Source organism: Salarias fasciatus, chromosome 18, assembly GCF_902148845.1.
Source record: "Salarias fasciatus chromosome 18, fSalaFa1.1, whole genome shotgun sequence".
Classification (NCBI taxonomy): Eukaryota; Metazoa; Chordata; class Actinopteri; order Blenniiformes; family Blenniidae; genus Salarias; species Salarias fasciatus.
Window position 1 is genome coordinate 17,449,868 of NC_043762.1, and position 22,168 is coordinate 17,472,035.

General features: G+C 43.5%; 1 protein-coding gene across 1 annotated transcript in view; it reads left to right on the forward strand.

Annotated features, from left to right (window-relative positions):
- astn1 (astrotactin 1) overlaps positions 1 to 22,168 on the forward strand; it is a 337,883-nt gene that overhangs the window by 113,053 nt on the left and 202,662 nt on the right. Inside the window, 1 exon segment of the mRNA XM_030115287.1 lies at positions 11,655 to 11,739. Coding sequence (XP_029971147.1) covers positions 11,655 to 11,739 — 85 coding nt within the window.

The following is a 22,168-nucleotide window of genomic DNA, read 5'->3' on the forward strand; positions in this document are numbered from 1 at the left end:
CTGGTTATTTTGAAATAAATAAATCCATTACTTTTAGAAAATCCTTCGTTTCAAAACAGAGTGATATTATTTCGAGGGTGGCTGTGACAGATTTTATGAGCTTTCGTCAATGTGTGGGTGAGTTTAATGACTGAGTCATTTATTAGGTTTATGGAACAAATCTGTCGTCTGAATTGTTACATCTCTGCCCAACTAAGTTTGAATGTTTGAAACAAATCAACCCGCATTTAACAATAGAGCTTAATTCAGTAGCATTTAATACTTACTTCTTTGTTCTCACACTGTTGGCGTGCGTCACCTAAAGACTGACATTGGAAATGAGTTAAAATGCAAATGTCAGTTACAGATTTAAACAGATGATCAAACTGAGCTTGGAACAATAATTGTAATGTCTACACTCAAAGTAGCATGTTCACAGGCGGCAAATAATGGTTGCAGAAGTTGAAATGATGAAATTTCACAGATCAGTGCAAATGCATTTGATTGTTGATCCGGTTTAGCTAATTGCGACGCACAGTGAAGTAATGGTTAATACCCTCACCAAGCTAGATTCCCTTTCTTTGGAGAGTTTGCATGGTCTCCTTGTGCACTTCCCTCCAGAGTGTAGAGATGTTGCAAGTGTGTGTGATTGTTTGTGTTTGTCCTGTGATTCATTTGCAACCTCTCTGTGCTGCGCCCTGCCTCCACCCTCTGTCAGCTGGGACCAACTCTTAACGACAATAACCCCGATCGAGCGGCACGGAGGATTGGGATGGATCGATCCACCATATCAAGTGTCCAAATATGACCTTGCACCAGGTGCACACAAAGTATGGCTTTAGGTGTGTGTTAAGCATTATGAAGTGCCTGAGGTAGACAGAAAGGCGCCGTCCTGCTTTTTCTCCAAACCTAAGTTGGAGAAAGTGAGACGAATGTGCTTCAGTCAACACCTGGTCCGCACTAAATTGTCCCAGGATTGTGTCATTTTTCTAAAAATACCAAACTGCCATCAAAATGGCCTGAGATATGACCTACTAAAGGCAAACATTCTCACTATAATGGCTTTGAAAACACATTTTATTGGTGGAATATGGATTAAGAATAAGAGCATTTCATATCAAAATATGAAGGATCACATCTCATTCCTCTCAAATGAATTTGTGTATCACAGAAGTTTTTCGCCGTGGCCAAGATCCAGCTCTGATCATGCATACACAGTCCACTATTCACTGTATACATACGCCAGATATTTATACGTTCATCCATCTTCTTAACAGCTGTCTTCAGAATGCTTTAGCCACTTTCGGCTAATTATGGACGAAGGGCAGACCACAAATTTCAACGCATTCAGCTTTATTACAACACATTTTAACCACTGGAGCCAGCCTTTTTTTGACTTTGGAGACTGACTTTATGATAACATTCCGAGGCTGCACAAGAATAAAGGTCACTCCGGGTGCAGCATGAGCCAATTTGGGGCTTTGAGCATGCAACGTGCCTCCAGAACTTTCAGCATTTATCAACTCCCTCAGGGCTCCACTGATTTGTGTTTAAATGACCCACAGCCAGCATCTCTCACCAGCAGCCTTTGAACTGTTTGCAGGTGTGACCATGACTACGCTCCATGACGCTGAAGGGACCAAAAATAGTAAATAGACTACCCGGAGTGCCTGACCTGATTTCCTCCATGGGGGTGCTGATCAATTGGTTTGCATGACTCCACTGTCAGACTCATTTGTGCTCTGCTAATAGAAAATGCGTCTGGACATACTGTTATGTAACACCTGGAGTGGACTGGATTTATGAGTGAAACTTTAAAAAAAAAACAAAAAAAAACAAACAAACAAAAATATTTAAATAAGTAACAGAAGATAAAGGAAATGAAGAACAGTATACGCAGTGTATTTGTTTCAAACAACTGAAGGATAAAAATAAATCTAGCTTGAAGATTTGTCGAGGAGCAATTTGCTGAAATGTGAAGTTGCTTGTCAGAGCTCCATCATGTTGTCACCTGCTGTAATTGTCTTGTTTGAATAAATATAGATTCAAAACCAAGGCATCAAGTTCTTGAATCCACAACAGTCTCTGGAAAAACTGTGTGGTCAAAGTCATGGACAAAACTAAATAAAAAAGATTATACACGATAAAATATAAACGGAGGTTCCAGCAGCTTTTTCATAAATAGAAAATGTAATTAAAATTTGACTTAAATAAAACATATCTGTTGTGAAATCTTACTCTGCAGTTTGTTGCTCCCAATAAATTTGCTCCCTTTAAATGTTGATAAAATGATCAATTCCTGTGAAACCAGTAATTTAAAACTTTTTGAAAATTGACTTGCTGGCTGCAAAATCTTTATGGGAGTTGCGAGTTATGTTATACGCTGCTGTGCAACACAATAACCACAGGTAAGGCTTGTCAACATCCAAGTCATCAGCATGATAGTACATCATGTCAACCTCTTGTTATTCTGATGTACTTTCTTTTTTTTTTTCCTCCCCTCACTTAAGTATATCAACAAAAGAAGCATTAATATTCAGTTTTCATTCCTCGGTGCTGCTTTTAGGTATACAATATGTCAGCCTTGAAAAGCCAGCGCTCTCATCCCTCAAGTATATTCTCCACAGTCTTAATCTTTCGCACATCCGACACAGCCCCTCTTGTTCGAGCTCCTAATCAGCTGAGAAAGCACGTTTTGGTCAGAGGACGGCCTACTCGACATGATGAATGCGACGTTAAATCCGCTTGAGCCACTTCTTGCTGCTTTTTAGTCTAATTAATTAATAGTGACACCAGGGTGCTGAATGGGATTTGATGTAAATCTACTTTGGATGCTAGGGAGAAGTTTGTGTTGTGAGTAGAGAAGCATTGAGCTCTCGAATACCGATGATAATAATGATACTGCCTGATTAAGAGACCCAAATGAACAGAAAAAGCAGAATTAAAGATCATTATATAAAAAAGGTAACTTTAAATTAAAAATTTCTGCGCTTGTGGATTATTTATCGACTAAAAACATCCAAGATCCTTTATCTGTTCCTTTGATATCTTACACTAATTTTTCATTTTTATGATAGGTTATCTGGCAAGATTTGTAATGCAAATTAAAATGCGTCATACATTTATACTGCATTTCTTCAGCTATTTGATTTTATTCTGAAAACAAGGCACTACCTGCTGAGCAAAAAGTGGTCCAGAACACGTCTAAATGGTGTTTTCGTTGCACATCCAGAAGACGTCCTCAGGGGAGCCAAAATGAAAGGTTTTTTTTATACGTCTTTTTTGGAGATAGACAGTACGTTTACATGCAGCCAATAACCCTTTTCAAACCCTTTTCAAACTCGAATGGTGGCAATAACCCAATAGCGTTTGGCAATGTAAACACCCGCCAAAACCCAGAAAAGCTAATTTTCGAGATTTGTAAAACCCGATAAAGACCGCTGGGTTACTCCTTTTCAAACTCGAAAGTGCCGCCGTGTAAACAGATATCGAGTTAAGGGACATTGTTTTTGGTTCTGCGCATGCTCCCATCCGCAATGAATCATGGTCTTTTGAGTCCAGCAACGAGTAGGCGCGAAACTCACCACACTTTTGTCCGTGTGAGGCTCCCGTAACGCACGATACGAACTGTTATTCTTAGCGCGCACGTCGCACATGCTTCCTTCTGAAAGTCGGCGATTTGTATGGCCTGCAGAAAAATCATGTACAACAGAACAACCGTTCTGTCTGCGTTCCGTCCACAGAACGGAGACACCGCAGCAGCGTCTGCCTCTGCAGACCAGTGGAGGAGGTTGCCAGATCTGTCTATCGAACTCGTAAAAAAAATCTGAAACTCGTAGAAAGCAGCCCAAACCTCCATCTCGGTTGAAAATGCACGTTAAAATCGTATTTGTATGATAAAAAAAACACGTCATAAACACATAATCATTTAATCAACCCATCCAACGTGTTCAAAAAAGAAGCTTGCTTTGGCGGAAACCCCACCCAATCTGGCAACACAAAGCCGCTCCGGTCAGAGCTGTTTTGTTTTGAGAACAGCATGACGTGCGCCGTGGTTTGGAAAGGGATATCCCTATTAAATGCGCTGACTTGTAAACGGGGTAACTCTCTGTCTGTAAAGCATGTAAACGGGGTTTTCCTAATTGTTTCAGAAACCCAGATATTGAGCTGAACCCGAATTTTAGCTGCATGTAAACGTAGTCATGGATGTCTCATCGGGATGTTGAATTTATGTCAAAGAAAAGACGTTTCATTGATTGATGCAATTATCTGACACTCTGATGATACATCTATATTATCGGCTGAACTGATAAACGTAGACCTGATGTTGGAGATACAGTGTTATTATTATTTCAGTCACTGAGAGCACAAACTGTATGTCAATAAGTAAAAATCAATGAGACACTGGGGGAAAAAAAAAATAAATTAAATGGAAGTGAATTGTAAGAACTCAAGACCGACTTTGCACTAATGTACCTGATTTTAATCGTTCATAACAAACTGAAGCAAAACACACAACTTAATTTCAATCAAAACATTGAGTATCTCGAAAAACCATTTGCAATTTAGCTCTTGATGCAGTGGAGTTCAAGGGGAGCTATCATCCGCAGTTTCCCTTTGTCACACTCGAAATGAGGGCTGTGTGCAGCCACTGTACGTAATGTTTTATTCAAGCCATAGACCACATTCACATTCCAAATGATGAGAACATTGTGCTGATAAAACAGAATAGGAGAACATTTTGTTGTTTAACAAGCTCTTTATCACTTTGCTCGCATGTGAATGCATTTTGATCTTTCCAGCCTCCAAATTCACTCTGAAGAAAGTAGGAGCCTCTAAAGCAGAATAATGAAATACATTTTGTTATTTTAACAAGTTAGAAACAATTTAGCTTGGGAAAAAGAAAAGAAAAGAAAACCTCCCTGGTTCTTCAAGTAAATCTGACTCCAGAGATGCCCTGAAATACTTGTAAGCATACATTATTGAAAGGAGCCACGATGGCGCCATTGTTCTCAGTAGTGTTTTTCATTATTGCGTTGGAGTTAAGTCAACTTCTTGATGCCATGCGTGAGTCTTTTAGCAGTTCTCTCTTTACTGCTTTGATCAGCAAAGCATTTTCAAACGAAGGCACTAAATTCGACAAGCTGTTACCCGCAGAGGTGTTGATGACAGGCTTCTGCCTTGGCAACAAAAAAACGTCATTATCACATACATAAATAGTCCCCTCTCGGAGTCGGGAATTACAACCATGCACGGCATAACAAAAGAAACAGCCCTCAGTGCGTTTCTTCAGGAGAAATGTTTCAACTTTTCAAATAAGCCTTTAGCGAGCACACACAATTACGTTTTGAAGCTCTTTCTAAACTTGTTTTTATGCACCGTGCATAAATGTTTCTTTATGTTGGTTGTTGTCTGAGGAAATGAAGACTCAGCGTGACGGAACGCTTGGAACACACACAAAAAAAAAAAATTAAATTAGAAATAATAAATCAGACGTTTCATTTCTATTGCATAGTCTTCTTTAATATTTGTATACCTCCATCCATTTTTGCACATGTTAAACTGCTGAAGAATTTATAGAATATTGTACTTGAACAATTAAAAAATATATATAAGCCTAATTAATTTGAACATCTGTGCTAAAAAAAAAAAAATATATATATATATATATATATATATATATATATATATATATATATATATATATATATATATATATAATTTTTTTTTGTTTTTAAATGTTACTCCAAACAGTGAAAATTACTTGAATTTTGATTTGCTTCCTGTCAAGTTTGGTGATATTAGATCATGAGTTAATTTGAGCAGAAGTCAAATTAGTGTAAATCTAAGAAAATTTCAACCAAATGAAACTCGCTCCAAATGTGAATGTTTCACCAAAAAAAAAGGACTTCATTTTTGATTCAATTCTGTTGACATTGACTTTAGAAGTTCAGGATTGCAGAATCAATGTCAGCTGGAATATTTGACACTTCAGAAAGAAAAGCTGATCACGGTTTGAAAATAACTTTAGTCCTCATCCTGTGACTTCAAAGATTTTGCCGATGCTAAACCCTGATGTGGATTGAAGGTGCTGCCTTCGTGTGTGGTTTCGGTGAATGTGCTTCATGTCAGTGCGTCTGACTGGAGTTTTGGCTCTGGGAAGTGGTGACATGTGGAAAGGGACAACATTACCACAGACATTCAGATGGTGTTTGTTCGGCGTGCATCTGTTCATATCTAAAAAATGTATTTGTCTTTGTTTATGCCCCTTTTGGGGATGAGGAAGAAAACAGGCGGAATGAAACATTTTTTTTAATTTTACCTGTTTTCTAGGAAAGTCGTTTGCCAGAGTGTCATGATTGATTATGAGTGCAGGAGGAACTCTCACATTTGAAGCGGGAGAAGTGTCTCCCTTGTTTTGCATCCATTATTCAGCAGCCTGATTCTCCCCTGGGCAACACAGAGTAAGTTCTGAGACCTTCTAAATGAATCAAAAAGCTGGGCTTGTGCATCTCATGCCTGCTCCTCTCGGAATAATTTTCGAGCCTCACCCCCACACTGGAACCTCCGCTCTGCCCACTCCCTAAAATGATCCGTGGACCAGCTTCAGCGATTGCATTATATTTTTTTCTTGTGATTCATTTGCAATTGAGCCATTGTGCATACGTGTGATTATGTGTGGGTTTGTCACTGGGACAGCGTACACTGGAGTGAGTGAAAGTGTGTGTGGGCTGCAAGGCTGCAGATTGCAGAGGTGCTATAGATAGCTTAAATCCAATCCTCTTTTCCACTGAAAGAGATACTGATGAAAACTGAGATGGGCTGTGACAATATGTGTGCTGCTCCTGTGAGATGTGCAGGCAGTGGATCCTTCATGCGGGGCTTCCCTCTTCCCGCAGAGCTCCCAACCTGGGTGTCTGGCCTGCCGATGTTTGCAGGGTGTTTTTCCACCACCTTCTTTTTTTCTGCTTTACAGGCTGCATGTGTGGGACATTTATAAAATGCAAAGGGACACGCAGCGCCTCTGGAGACCCATGTTCCCACTTCATAACATACCGGCTTGATTAATGTGACTGCATAATAGATCAATGTGTGGATATCTGCCTGACGAGATGCATAACCTGAGCAGAAGAGACATGACACTGCGCGAACAAAGCCAGACTTTCAGCGCAGTCGCTGCTGCCCGCATGACACATGGAGAGCTCTGGGCTATTTGAGGCTGATTTGTACATTCCATTCAGGCCGGCCAACCTAAATACAGTAAGATTTTATGGCCAGGCTTTTAAAAGGTGACAACATAAGTGGGTGAAAAGCAGCAAAAATAAAAATGTGATACCGAGAGCCTGGCTCGGTGCCTGTGTATTGAGCAGTTTGGGAATGTAACACCTCGCAAGTGGAAAACAAGTTCGAGTCGAAGAACATGACCTGAAAGTGCGATGAAACAGCAATTAAAGCAAGATGAGCCATTTAGCATTGTTTTGCAGCTACACAGGATTCTTTTTTTTTTCCGTCTCCCGCTTCATTATTTTTGCAGTTATATTTGAGCATACCATGAACTTCCAGTCCATTCCAAATAACCCTCCTGTGTCAATCTGCTCTGCGCTTTTTCAATGTATGTTTGAACAAAGCAGGAGGTTCAAAGCTGCAGCATCTACATGTTGGGAGCTTTGTTAGTGTAACAATGTATCAGCCGTGTAATAGTGGGCTTGAAAAGGCTTTTAGCATTCAGGTGTTTTCTCAGAGGGGGAAAAAAAAACATGTTACATGAGTGATTATGAAATGTAAGAGCAGCTCACCCACTTAAACACTGTGGCAAAGCCACCATGTGACATAATGGGTGTTTTTAACGACTAAAAAAATCCATTAAACCTATTAAGACATTTAAAAAAAACAAACTGTTAAAAAAGAAAAAAAAAAACACAACACTAAAGAAGCCAGCTTTTTGCATTTTGAAACATTTACTTATAAAGAAGATTTAAAAAAAAAAAAAAACCCACACATTTACATGATTGAACACCTTAAATCAAAACTCTACACAAGAGTGATTAATGATATGCAGGCCTGAGTGAGAGAGGTTGATTGGACAAAAGCTAAAACGTGGAGGAAAATTGAACTCACTGCTCACTCGAACAGGTTTGAATCCCTTGTGTTTGAGTCTCTGTGCCCCTGTGGGGCCTCAAACACAGCTTATGGGGACACATTTCACTGGTGGAAAACATTTGAATATAAACTTTACATAATGTGTGACCTTTAAGGCAGCATTTTCTTGTGCTGCTGCAGTAGAAGGGAGTATGTGTGGGAGTTAGGTTCATCATGGCCGCAGTGTGCAGGGGAGTCCCACTGGGCGGTGCAAAGGCCCTCCGGAGAGGGGGCGGCTTGACAAGTCGCGATCCAGAGAGAGAAAAAAATCCTATATGAAAAAAACAAACAAAACACTGATTTTATGTAAGGGATCAGGTGATCAGTGACACTGACCTGACGAGTCTCACAAATTTGCATTATGGTCGTTAGTTTTTATTTAAAAAAAAGAAAAAAAAATGTTTGATTTGAAAATTTATGATGGTTGTCCCTCCCATCACGGATGAAGTTTGAGAACCTGATGTTAAATCACAGAATGATGTGCTTCTGATCTGTAGACGGTACCACGCTGTCACGTATGGCCTTTATGTTTACACAGCCTTCGTAAGTGTAGATCTTAGGAAGAAGTTTTCTTCTGAAGAACGCTGAAATTATTTTGCCGTCTTGTATTTGTCCTAAGAAAGAAAAAAAAATCTATTTTTATGTAGCGCCTGGCTCAGAAAAACTGTTGGATCCTCGTACTGCTGGACCTGATCTTTGAATAGGCTTGATTGAGGAATACATTAAGGCTGGCTTCAGCAGAGTATGCTATTAAATACCGACAAACCAAAGCACACCAACTGGCTGAGTCATTTCCTTTCTATTCAACTACCGTGAGCAAGAAAATTGAGTGAATATGATTTCCTTTAGCCTGGCAGGTACTGACAGTTGACCTTTTCCATTAACAGTGGTGTATAAAAGCCCAGGGCCTGTGCTCTTCACATGCCTCCTATTGAGCACGAGGAGGGCATGTTGTACATGTTACCCCTGAGTAACCCTCTAAAGCAGAGGTGAGGCCCCCATCAATCACAGACGGCCAAGTCAAGGCCGGCATTTCTCCCAGGAGCTGACGGCAGAACAAAAAAGCTGATGCTTCGCTGTTCTTCGTTAACAGGCTTCACTTATCAGAGCAGCGCCAGCACAGAGGATGCACATTACTCTCATCCCGCTGAGATATTGCACATGCAACACTGTCTTTCTCCTTATATTAGGATTTATTTTTTTGGGGGGAGAAAACATCAGTCGTCTGTAGAATTATTGAGTGACCTTGTCTGCATAACACTCAGTTCCACATGGGGTCTCAAACCCCCGGTTGAGAAGCGCTTTCAGATGATCAGTGTTTCGACGGCAAGGCAGCAAAAATGAGCAGCGTACTGCATGTGATCCTATAAACGGTTGCCTTGAAACACAGCCTGAGGCCTGAGTGGATTTCAGGAAATCACGACCTCAGACAAGCTTTGCTTTAGTAAATAATGGCAGTGCCAAGTGTCTATTCATTAGACTAATCACTGATCTAATCACTTCTCATTTAGGCAGGGAATGTTATTCAGGCTCTGGGACAAGGCAGATAAGTGTGAAAAACACTAATATAAACTGAGTCTATTAAGTCCTGACATGTGGAGTAATGGATCAAAGTTAACTTCAGTATTTACCTCTGGGGTGTCTGGCAGTCTTTTCCACTGGGAGGAAAGGACCTGCAAACGAGAAAATACTAATTATTTGAGAGAAGTACGGACAGAGTAAATTAAAAACACAGAATTTGTGTTCCTTCTTATTTTTACTCCACCAGATTACACAAAACTGTGCAGTTCAAGAAGTTGAAAATGATGTAACCATGGTGATGTGATCTGAGATAAATCTCAGTTCACCTGTTCCAAAGCTCTCTGCTGCTTCTGCTGCATCTTTTGTTGCTGGCCTTAAAATCTGTGTATTTCGAGAACTGTCTAGTTTATACAGCATTTAACCCCCATTAGCGTCACGTCATGACTGTGCAAATTCCAAACACCTTCCTAATCATTGAGAGGAAAAAAAAAAAGGAATACTCAAGTTAGTTTCCTTGTTCGTGTTTTGCAGTGACTTGTGAAGTAATAATGCTACATTTTACAGATACCTTAATGTATCTTTTTCTAATCTTCAAAATGTTGGTCTTCCTCTTTTTAGTTTTCTTGATTCCTTCTTGTTTTAATATTATTGTTCAGTTTTAACTTGCAAACCCCTGAAACTTACAAGCTCATTATAGAACTAAGCTACTGGCATCAAAAGTTAGCTTTTTTTTTATTGGAAGTTGTTACAAAATGAGACATCAGAGCTTGCTTATTAACTAAAAATCCCTTTTCTTTCCCCAAAGCATGTAAGCAACTTTCAAAATCATGATTTTTATATGTGACAACAGACAATGTAGCTTTTTTTCTTCAGTCTTCTAAACATTTTCACAGTATTGGAGAACTGAAATGTTTGGCTCATTCCCACAATGTCGACCACAGATGGTTAGCAGCACAATAGCTTTTTTCTTCACACTTAGTTTGCTTGTCAAAGTTGTTTTGAACCAGAAAATGTTCTTGAGAAAGGTTACTTGTATGTAAACAAAAGTAATTGTACTTTTGTCTTTTTGTATATAAGACCAAAAGTGTTTGTCATAAAATAAACCTAAAACTGCAGAATTGGCACTAATGGCACTAACTTAATGAAGTTTTTTATATTTTTTTAGTGATTTTTCTTTACATTTTTCCCAATTTTGAAACATTTAAGAATGCTGCCATGACCGTGGTTTTCCAAACATGTGCTGTTGAATCCCTACAGTTGACCAACTTGGCAGATTTGCTGATAAATAGCTTCTCCGTTAGTTCTTTTACTAAGTGAGCTGTCAGAAATGCTCACTTCCAACAATCATCAGGCTAACCAACCTACCAATTAGCTCGTGAAGCCTGTCGTGTAGATTGAGAGGAACTGTGATCTCGCTGTGTTACGAGACTTGAGATGACGTGTATAGGTTTAAATTTCCAACCATCCATGAGCAAATAGCTTGTTTGAGGCTCATATTGTATTATGAAAACATAATAGAAAATCAGGACTGTCCCTTTTTTTTTTTTTTTTTTTTTAATTGAAACAATAACCCAGTGTGTGTCACTGTGGCAGTGTCGCAGTCATTACCAGCGTGTCAAAAGCCATCCACTTGTGCGAGCGCAGCAGGGAGTGCCAGCTCCGTAGTCGGTCTCCATTGTCTATTATTGGCCAATTTCAGAGCGGCCACATTTTACTGAGAGGACAGATTAAATATGCTCCTGATGGAAAAATTGTGAGGTTTTTCGCTGAAATTTGAGCAAAAGCAGGCCTCAAATTGCTTCTTTTTTTTAAGTGTGACTACATCATTAAAAATAAGAGATGATTAAGAGTGCTCTAACTGCCTCAAGAGGACCACTGCTCTCATCATCACCGCTCTCACAGACCAAAAACCGGACGGGAGCAGAGGGAATTTTCTAGTGAATAAAAAAAAAAAAAAAAACAGGGGGCTTGAGCTTAATGAACACATGATTGAATCTCAGCCTTTGTGTTTACAGGAGAGTGCCTTTGCCTCGACGGCTACATGAGGGACCCGGTCCACAAGCACCTCTGCATCCGCAGCGAGTGGGGGCCCAATCAGGGGTAAGTTATGATAAGCACCTCCTGATGGTTTGACTGCTCATTACCATGCTGGAGATGAAACAGTGGCGCGACAAAAGACGCTTCCTACACACAAATTCAGTGTTCTTCAGGTGGTTTGAGATAGCAACAAAGCCTGTAAAAGTTACATTTTTTTGTCTGAAGCATCATTAAAAGAATCTATTACATAAATCAGACTGTCCAATCTCATTAAACCGTGCTGTTCAGAATAATTGTCAGCATGTATACATTTAAAAATACCAGTCATTTACATTGTCCTTCATACGCTGAGTACACAGGAATCCTTTTGTTTGCACATCTAGACAAACCCCTCAGTAAGCGACTAGGATGTGTACTCGCACAGCGATGAATACAAATACATCGATAGGCGCACACATTCACATGTCAACATATTTATGCAGAACATATCCACAGTTCTTCAGATATCAGCATGAAGGGGAGCTGAGTTTGTTTATTTGGGTTATTTTTTTTTTATTTCTCGTCATTTACATCATGTGCCCGGTATAATTCAGTTCCTCCAGTCTTCTGATCCTCGGCAGATTTTGGCACGCCGTGAAGCCTGAATGAAGATTGTTCAGGTTTTTTTTTTTTTTTTTTTTTTTTTTTCTCCCCAGGTTGAAGTTGATTCAATTCCCTTGAATGTAGTGGTGTAGAGCCAAATCAGAACCTTCCAGTGTTCGGGGAGAAAAATCCAACATTTCTATTACAGGTAGCGCAGCGCTTCCTGTCTGGTTTCGACAATCGCCTACATGCTCAGGAAAGCATCCGTCAGGTCTCTTTCCAGCAGCTTCCATCTGCAGAACTGGGCGGCACAATTTCAGCTCCTGCACAAGTAAATAAGGCACACAGCAGCAGAGAGAAACAATGACACGCACTCCTACACAAGCACAGTTAGAGACGGCATTACCGGATCGATGGAGATCTATAAATCGCCAATCCTCCGTGCATTTGGGGCTGCATGGTGGTGTAGTGGGATTTTTGTGTGTGCATCGACCATGTTAATGGTATTCCATGCTCGCGTGTTCTTTTTGAGACATCTAACATTCTCTCACAGTTCAAAGATGTTTGGTGGGGTTCGGCTTGTACACGAGGAAAATATTCAGCAGATGCACAGTCTGTGTTATTAATACAACCCGTCTATAATAGTTTGACCTTTGTGTCAAGTCAGTGGCTCTCCCGAAAACCACTCTGCAGCGACAAAGACAGACTTTCTGCACTGTCAATAAATCACTTTTTAATGAATTAATAAATGTATGAGGGCGTCACCGTGCCGTTTTCATCCACTCATCTCTTTGGACACAAGGTCACTTGTTCCAGTCATGATTCCGAGTCATGATTTGATATCTTTTGGCTTTAGAATTGCTGTTTCAGATCCCTTCCCAGGAAGACGTATAAATGCTTAATTGGGTTCACATCTGCTTGTTTTAAAGGACCTTGACATTTGGCTAACGCCGCTGCCACAGCGCCAGCCGCTGTGTGACCGTTCAGAACGTAATGTGGAGATGCCATTCTCGCTGAAAACACGAGTCAGGCCAGGGAGAAAGGTGTTGACCCGCTGGACAGGCCCCTCTCTGACCCCGCAGCGGGGCGTGAGCTCAACTTTGTTTGTTGTCCATCACTTTGACAGGTGGGGTCGAAAAAATTCTGTCAGAGTATTTTGTTGCCATCCATCCGTCTTTCATAACAGCTTTATCCAAATTGGGGTCGCAGGGAGCTGGAGCAGAATCCAGCTGACACACGGCGAAAGGGTGCATGACCGGCAGGTCCTCAGTTTATGACACAGACAGAGAAAGATCCATCCGTTCATCCATTATGCCATTTAATACAAATTACCATATTTCGGTGGGGGGTTGCTCGGGGTTTTGCGACTTATAAACCAAACCCATCGGGGAGTGTGAGACAACACGTGTTGCTACAATATCACCGAACAATCTCCTTCACTGCTGTGTTTGACTGAAAGCGCAAGCAAACTGTTGCCAAACAGAAAAGGCAGTCTTTACACAAACATTTTAAACATGGAAACCACGGGAAATGAAAACCGAGCAGCAGCAAGATGGTTCAGCGAATTCCCAGATGGGTCCCTCAACAGCAGCTTTTGGTCGCGGTTTATGAACGGTGCCGTTTTGGCTTTGCATTAAAGAAATGAATGAGTCCTGTACACTGGGGCAAGTTATGTGTATTTCACAGTATGTTTTCTTTGAAGTACAACTTAAAATCTGAAAAATACGGTAGTTGATCCCAGCTGGCTTTGCAGTTTCTACTGTCGTTTTTTACATTAACTTTACCTTGAGGGATTAAATGACCACCATAACGCAGGTAGCTCAAACTGATATATCCAACTTCAGTCGTATCGTCTTAAAATGACAAGCAGCATTGTTTTTTTAATCTGCAATTAATTTTTGTATATAGCAGTGTGATGCGGATCCTTGTCTGTTGTTGAAATGATGGCACAGCCAAAGGTGATGATGATGTTGAGTTGATTTATTTCACCAAACGTAATCCCAAAGTGCAGAAAAAACAAGGAGCTCCAAAAACTATTTACAGAAAAGAATAGGAAGGAAAAAGAAAATTCTTACAAAGTTCACTGGCTTTCTGTCACCTCCACTGTAACAACGCAAAACCAACACTGGCAGGCTCCCACTCTCTCTCAGTCAGAGGGAAGTCTGACTCTCACTCTCTTCACAGGTGGAGGTGGGCCTCCTTTTAACACCACAGGCCCCTCCCCTCAGGTAATTAACAAGGGAATCACAGTTTTCTTCCACAAAACATAATAAATCTCCATAATAAATTCATGGTAATTTGTTCAGAAATATACAGAAACAAACAGTCGAACCACTGCATCTCAAAATAGGTCCGAAACAAAAATAAATTATTTTCATGCCGAACTTTGCACCTTTCAGTGACGTCATCATGACGTCACTTCCGGGTTTCCCCATCTGACGGCTATAAACAGGAAGTGAACTCGGCGCTCGGTTTGGCTGTGGGAGGACGTGAATGGGACATGAATACTGGTGAAAAAGTTTGCAGGGTGATAGATTATGGCAGGAGGATGATTTGGCAGCGGTCGAGTGTGCACCCACGACTACTGCGGTGAATAACAATGTCCAACTATGCGGGGAACGGAGCCGACAAACGGAGAAAAGACACAGGTGAGTGTAATGTGTGTTTTAATGAGCTCCAGCGCTGCGCCGCGGCCACCGTCAGAGTGACTCCGTCACATCATCCCCTTCCTCCCGGAGGTTGACAAAGTTTTGGCAACCTGGACAGATAATCTGCGACCAGGTTACTCCTTCCCGATCGGTGCCGTATCACAAACTTGAATGGCTGCAGTGAAAGGTACCAACGTGTCAGTCGACTATTGTGGTCCTTCATCGAGTTGATCCAGGTGAGGGCCCGGTGATCCGTCTCCAGATCAAACTCCCTGCCAAGTAGGTAGTACCTCAGGCTCTCCAGGGCCCACTTTATTGCAAGTCCTTCCTTCTCCACAACCGAGTATCTGGACTCTCGGGGAAGTAACTTGCGGCTCAGGTACAGGACAGGCTGCTCAGCTCCTTGCTCCCCCTGGGCAAGGACAGCCCCAAGGCCCACTTCCGAGGCATCCACTTGCACCAGGAACCGGCGGTTGAAGTCTGGGCTGCGCAACACTGGAGAGGAACAGAGGAGCGTTTTCAGAGTGCTGAAAGCCATTTCACACTCCTCGGTCCAGGTCACAGGATTCTTCTGATCCTTCGTGGTGAGTGCAGTGAGCGGTGCTGCAATTGTGGCGAATTGTGGGACAAACCGTCGATACCATCCAGCCAGGCCCAGGAAGGATCGCACCTCCTTCTTGGTTCGAGGACGAGGACACTTCTGGATAGCTTCCACCTTATCCACTTGAGGTCGTACCTCTCCTTTTCCCAGCTGATAGCCAAGGTACCGAGTCTCATGGCGGGCCCACGCACATTTGGCCACATTCAGGGTCAGCCCAGCCGCTTGTATCTTCTTCAGGACATGTCTTAGGTGTTGAATGTGCTCCTCCCATGTGCCACTGAAAATCACCACATCGTCGATGTAAGCTGCACTGAAAGCTTCGCAGCCCTGAAGCACTTTGTCCATCAGGCGCTGGAAGGTTGCTGGAGCTCCATGCAGTCCAAATGGCATCACCGTAAACTGGAACAGTCCTGCAGGTGTGCGAAAGGCTGTGTAGGGCCGACTGGAAGCCTCCAGTGGTACCTGCCAATAACCTTTGCACAGATCCAGAGTGGTGATGAATGAAGCTGAGCCAATCCGGTCCAGGAGGTCATCCACCCTGGGCATTGGGTATGCATCAAACTCCGAGATGGCATTGAGCTTGCGGAAGTCAATACAGATGCGCAGGGACCCATCCTTCTTGTAGACGATGACCACTGGGCTACACCACTCTGAAGTTGATGGCTCAATGACTCCAAGTGCCAGCATCGATTCCACCTCCTTCCTGAGCTGCGCCACAAGCTGTTGAGGGACACGGTACGGACATTGGCGAATGGGAGTGCGGTCCTTCAGCCTGATCACATGCTCGGTGAGGGTGGTTCTGCCAGGTTCTGTTTTGAAGAGTGCAGGCATCTCCTGGAACACCTTCAAAAGGTCAGCAGTCTGGTCGGCTGGAAGATGGGTCACAAGAGGTTCTGAGGCTTCGGTCACTACAGGAACACCGGGGTCCTCCTCTTCCTCTTCCACCTTCCTCACCAGCAATGCCGCATCCAGCGTATCCCGTGGAACCTCCTTCCACTCCTTCAAGAGGTTCACATGGTAAATCTGCTTAGACTTTTTCTTGTCCGGTTGTTGCACCTCATAAGTAACCGGCCCCATCCGTCTGGTGATGGTGTACGGGCCCTGCCACTTGGCCAACAACTTGCTGCTGGAGGACGGAAGGAGCAGCAGAACTTTCTGACCAGGTTGGAACTCTCTCTGTCTAGCCTGCTGATCATACCAGGTCTTCTGCTTTTTCTGGGCTTCCTTCAGGTTCTCCTTGGCTTCATCTCGGTATCTGGACAAGCGGTCCCTCATCTGCAGCACGTACTGGACAATCCCCCGCTCGCTGGACCTCAGTTCTTCTGCAGTCCATGCTTTGTTCAACAAGTCCAATGGTCCTTGCACATCCCAACCGTACAGGAGCTCGAAGGGTGAAAATCCAGTCGAAGCCTGTGGCACTTCTCGATACGCGAAGAGGAGAAAGGGCAGCCATCTGTCCCAGTCTCTTCCAGTGTCACTCACGAACTTCTGCAGCATCCTTTTCAGTGTCTGGTTGAACCGTTCTACCAGACCATCAGTTTGTGGATGATACGGTGTCGTTCGCAAGGCCGTGATCCCCAGCTGCTTGTGGAACATCTGCAACAGCCGAGAAGTGAAATTAGTTCCCTGATCCGTGAGGATTTCGTCTGGGATCCCGACTCTGGAGAAGAACTGAACCAAGGCACGGAGAACAGCAGGAGCAGTGATGGTGTGCAATGGGAAGGCCTCAGGGTACCGAGTGGCGTAGTCACAGACTACGAGGATGTACTGATGGCCTCGCCCGCTCTTGACCAACGGCCCAACAATGTCCATTGCTATCCTGCGGAATGGAGTGGTAATGACTGGGAGTGGATGAAGGAAAGCCCTGTCCGATTTGCGTGTTGGTGCAGTCTTTTGACATGTAGGGCATGTAGCGCAGTATGTGTGAATGTCGTTATACATGCCGGGCCAGTAAAAACGAGAACTCACACGCAAATAAGTCTTATGGCGCCCAAAATGCCCCGCCCATGGGAGTGTGTGTGCGAGGTGCATGACCAACTGTCGGCAAGATGCAGGGACAACCATTCGTTTCTGATCATTGGTACAGACATGCAACACGTCACCCACCATAAGGAACTGCTCTTTACCCGTGACATTGGCATTTGCATTTTCTTTAGTACCGATCTTTTGAAAACAGGGTTTTAAAGTTACATCCTGCCTCTGTAACTCTGCAATATTTTCAGGTACCTTCCACAAGTCACCCACATTTAGACTCTCGGCATCCTGTTTGCTCAACCCCAGTTGTTTCTCAAATTGCCTTTGACGCCTTGATTTTCGAAAACCTTTGGTGCCCCCTTCAAACACACTGTCGTCCAAGTCTGGCAGGGGTTCAAGACCCATCTTAGCTTGTGACCGAGTAACCACAGGGCATGTAACCTTATCAGCCACATCAATCACATTCACCTCACCCATATCACATTCTGTTTTCTTTAAAAGATTCAGAAGTACAGGGAAGTCGGTACCAAGCACAAGGTCAACAGGCAAGTTCTCCACCACAGCAACAGTCAGCAGATAAGATTGTTCATCAATTATCAGAGTAACTTCAGCTGTCGGGTACGCGTGTGTATCACCATGGACACAGACAATGTCAGTTTTCAGATGATAATCCACACAGTTCACAGGAACCAAACTCCTCCTCACCAGTGAGGCAAAGCTACCACTGTCCAGCAGTGCTGTCACCTGCTGGCCATTCAGAGTCACAGTTCGCAGTGTCTGCTCCTTCAGACCGTTGTTAGAGCAGAGTTCACTCTCCGAACGAGGTGCATAGCAGGCACCAGTGAGCTTGCCCCTCCGTACTGGACACACAGAGGCTTTATGTCCCGGTTGCTGGCAATAATAGCAAACAAGAGGCTTACCTAATGCTGGCTGGTTCGTAGGTGAGCTGAGGTTACCTCGTGCATCAGGGCCAGTCTCTCTGCTGTGCCGAGCTGGTGCAGAATGTTGAGGAGGTCGCGGCGCCGAACTGGTGTAGCGCGGCGGTGCTGCTCGACGAGCATTCTGGTACTGAAGCGCCAGCTTTGCTGCAGTCAGGCCATCCTCAGGTTCATGCTCCCGGACCCAGGTGCGGACATCAGCAGGCAGGACCCGGAGAAGCTGCTCCAAGATAACGAGCTCCCCGATTTGCTCCTTGGTGAGCTGGTCTGGTCGGATCCATCGTCTGTACAGTCCTCTCAGCCGGTGGTACGTCTCTGTGGGCGTCTCTCCCGATGGTACGATGGTGGACCGGAACCGCTGCCGGTACGTTTCCGGGGAAATGTCAAATTTGGCCAACAGAGCTGCTTTTAGCTCCCAGTAGCAGTGCGCCTCATCCTCGTCCATCGCTGCATATGCTTCGAGTGCCTTCCCAGACAGCAGTGGCACAAGGCGGCATGCCCACTCAGTCTCCGGCCATCTCCATGTCCTGGCGATGCGTTCGAAGCGCAGCAGATAATTTTCAATGTCCTCCCCCATCTGATACGGTGGGATCTTCGGCTCCATGGTGTATAGTCTTTGATCCGGAGGTGGCTGCAACTGAAGTACACTCGAGTCTCCACCATGCTGCAGCTGGTCCACAGTGGCGGTCTCTCCTGCAGGTTGCTTCATGGGCAGCGTCATTCGCGGGCTGGCTGAATCAAAGAGCTCCTCCCCGAGTGCATCGCTGCCAACAGGACTGCCTGGCTGGAGCGAGATGCGGAGGTTGCGAATCTCCTCCTGGAGACCCTCCTCTCTCCTCTGCTGCTCTGTCAGGAAAGTTCTCATTAGGCCAAGGAGCTCCCCCATTGGTTCCTGTGCTCCTGCAGCAGCTCCAGGCTTCTCACTGTCATCGCAGACAGCCATCTCTTCCTCCTCATGTTTCCTCTGTTGGGATCGACGTTTCTTTCGGCTTGCCATCCCACCACTGCCACCATATGTGATGCGGATCCTTGTCTGTTGTTGAAATGATGGCACAGCCAAAGGTGATGATGATGTTGAGTTGATTTATTTCACCAAACGTAATCCCAAAGTGCAGAAAAAACAAGGAGCTCCAAAAACTATTTACAGAAAAGAATAGGAAGGAAAAAGAAAATTCTTACAAAGTTCACTGGCTTTCTGTCACCTCCACTGTAACAACGCAAAACCAACACTGGCAGGCTCCCACTCTCTCTCAGTCAGAGGGAAGTCTGACTCTCACTCTCTTCACAGGTGGAGGTGGGCCTCCTTTTAACACCACAGGCCCCTCCCCTCAGGTAATTAACAAGGGAATCACAGTTTTCTTCCACAAAACATAATAAATCTCCATAATAAATTCATGGTAATTTGTTCAGAAATATACAGAAACAAACAGTCGAACCACTGCATCTCAAAATAGGTCCGAAACAAAAATAAATTATTTTCATGCCGAACTTTGCACCTTTCAGTGACGTCATCATGACGTCACTTCCGGGTTTCCCCATCTGACGGCTATAAACAGGAAGTGAACTCGGCGCTCGGTTTGGCTGTGGGAGGACGTGAATGGGACATGAATACTGGTGAAAAAGTTTGCAGGGTGATAGATTATGGCAGGAGGATGATTTGGCAGCGGTCGAGTGTGCACCCACGACTACTGCGGTGAATAACAATGTCCAACTATGCGGGGAACGGAGCCGACAAACGGAGAAAAGACACAGGTGAGTGTAATGTGTGTTTTAATGAGCTCCAGCGCTGCGCCGCGGCCACCGTCAGAGTGACTCCGTCACAAGCAGATTACATAAAAAGGGAAAAAAGTATACAAGAAGGTGGGAAGAAACACTGCAGTAATGAAGGAAATGGCAAGATGGTCACTAATTGATAACCGTTCACATGTATGCTTCATCATGAAACCAAATTGCTTTTCAAAGTCCAAGATTGTATTCTTGTGTACACTTTTCATGTTGATGCAGTAGTTTATTGTTCATTAACTTGTCCACTTGTACACTTACATCTGAATATTTATTTAGAAACAATGATTCCACTTGTCTTCTGGTTGTCTGATACTTTGCAGCTCATTAAGCTTTTTTCCCCCCCTTTTTTTCAACACCTTAATTACAGGCAGCTTGCAGAGCGCCACAAGAATAATGAGACTTTTACAGGCTTTGATTGACCTGAGTCATCTTGACTCTACAGCTACGTGATCAAACAACTTTCATATTTCCCGTGTAACAACTGTTATTCAAGAAATAAGCAAACGCCTTATGATTGACAGAAAAAGACAACTGTTGCCCTGGAAAGGTTTAAGAGCTGGATAATTACACTATCATTTGAAGTTAAAAGACTATTTACTAGCTTCATTTATATCATTTCATAATAATTGTTCTATACAGCATTATTCGTTTTTTTAATAGTGTTTAATTTTCATATGTGTGTGAATGGCTATCCTGAATAATGTCCCTTTCGCCCCCTCATAAAACACACTTAACCTTTGCTCACACATGCAGCACCAATCATTTTTCTCCATGCAAACTTTTGTAACACGAGCTTCTGTCAGATATGAAAAGTTGAACTTATTTTGTGAGAAAAAAGTGCAGTGAAAAGGGGGCACACTCACTCAGTCCTTGCAATTCTACCATCAAATCACATTAACCCTGGTCAATCTAGTCTAAAGAGGGTACATCAATGAATGAGGTCTTTCTAACCACCCCGATATCACTTGATAATACTTTGTACTTTCAGCAAACAGCTTACTGGACTCATACTTGGATGATGGTGCCCTGTGGAGTTTTTCTTAGTAAACAAACAACTTAAGGTTGAGTGTGGTTGTGTGTGTGTGTGTGTGTGTTTTTCTTCCAAAGCATCTCGCCTATGTCCATGAGGTTTGGCAAAACTGTTCAGTGCATTTCCTTTCTTCTAAAAAACCTTCAAAGACCTTGGGGATGTGTGAAGTGCTACAAAGAGGGGCCACACTTAAAAAAAACATCACTTCATGACATTATTTGTGGCTGAAAACTCCACGGTGCAGCTTTTTAAGGAATTTCAGATGAAATAAACCCTCCCTCTCACTCCACTCCGAGTTTTTTATGCGTTGTGGACTGGCACAGAGATCTGCTGCTATATATAATCTTTTATCCACAAAGTGAGGGTGAACGTGATAAAAGGAAGAACAACTAAAAGGGAACAGATTAATTCTTCACCCGTGCTCGTCTGAAATGTGGGCGTTTTCTCCATTTTTAGAACACAGTTTAAGCCACACATAAAGTTTTCTGCTCAGCCGCCCAGCCCTGCACCTCCGAGTCTCATCTTCCCGACGCTCTCCCCCGTTTCCTGTCGCTGCGTAGCGGAGTGGGCACCCCGGAGTGAATTAAATGTTTAATGACCACGGCCTCTTCCTCAATGTTCTTTTTGCTTACAGTCATGTAGGAGTTTGCTCAGAATGACATCGGGCCGCTGTCACTTCCCCTCCATACGCTCTCACTTCGCCGACTGTTTAGTCCCTGAGCTGCCACTCCCCATTAATCTCCATCATTCCCCCCCACTCTCACTTCTGCCTCTTGGCATCAGTCTTGTCCGCTCAGTGTGCCTCCCTCTCTCTTTCCCTCTCTGTCTTCCCTCCATCATCGTGTGGGTCTCCCTCCCTCCCACTCTGCGTCTCTTTCTGCAGCTCGGTCTTATCCTGTCATCCTCTCTTATCCCCTCTCATGGTAAATAGATA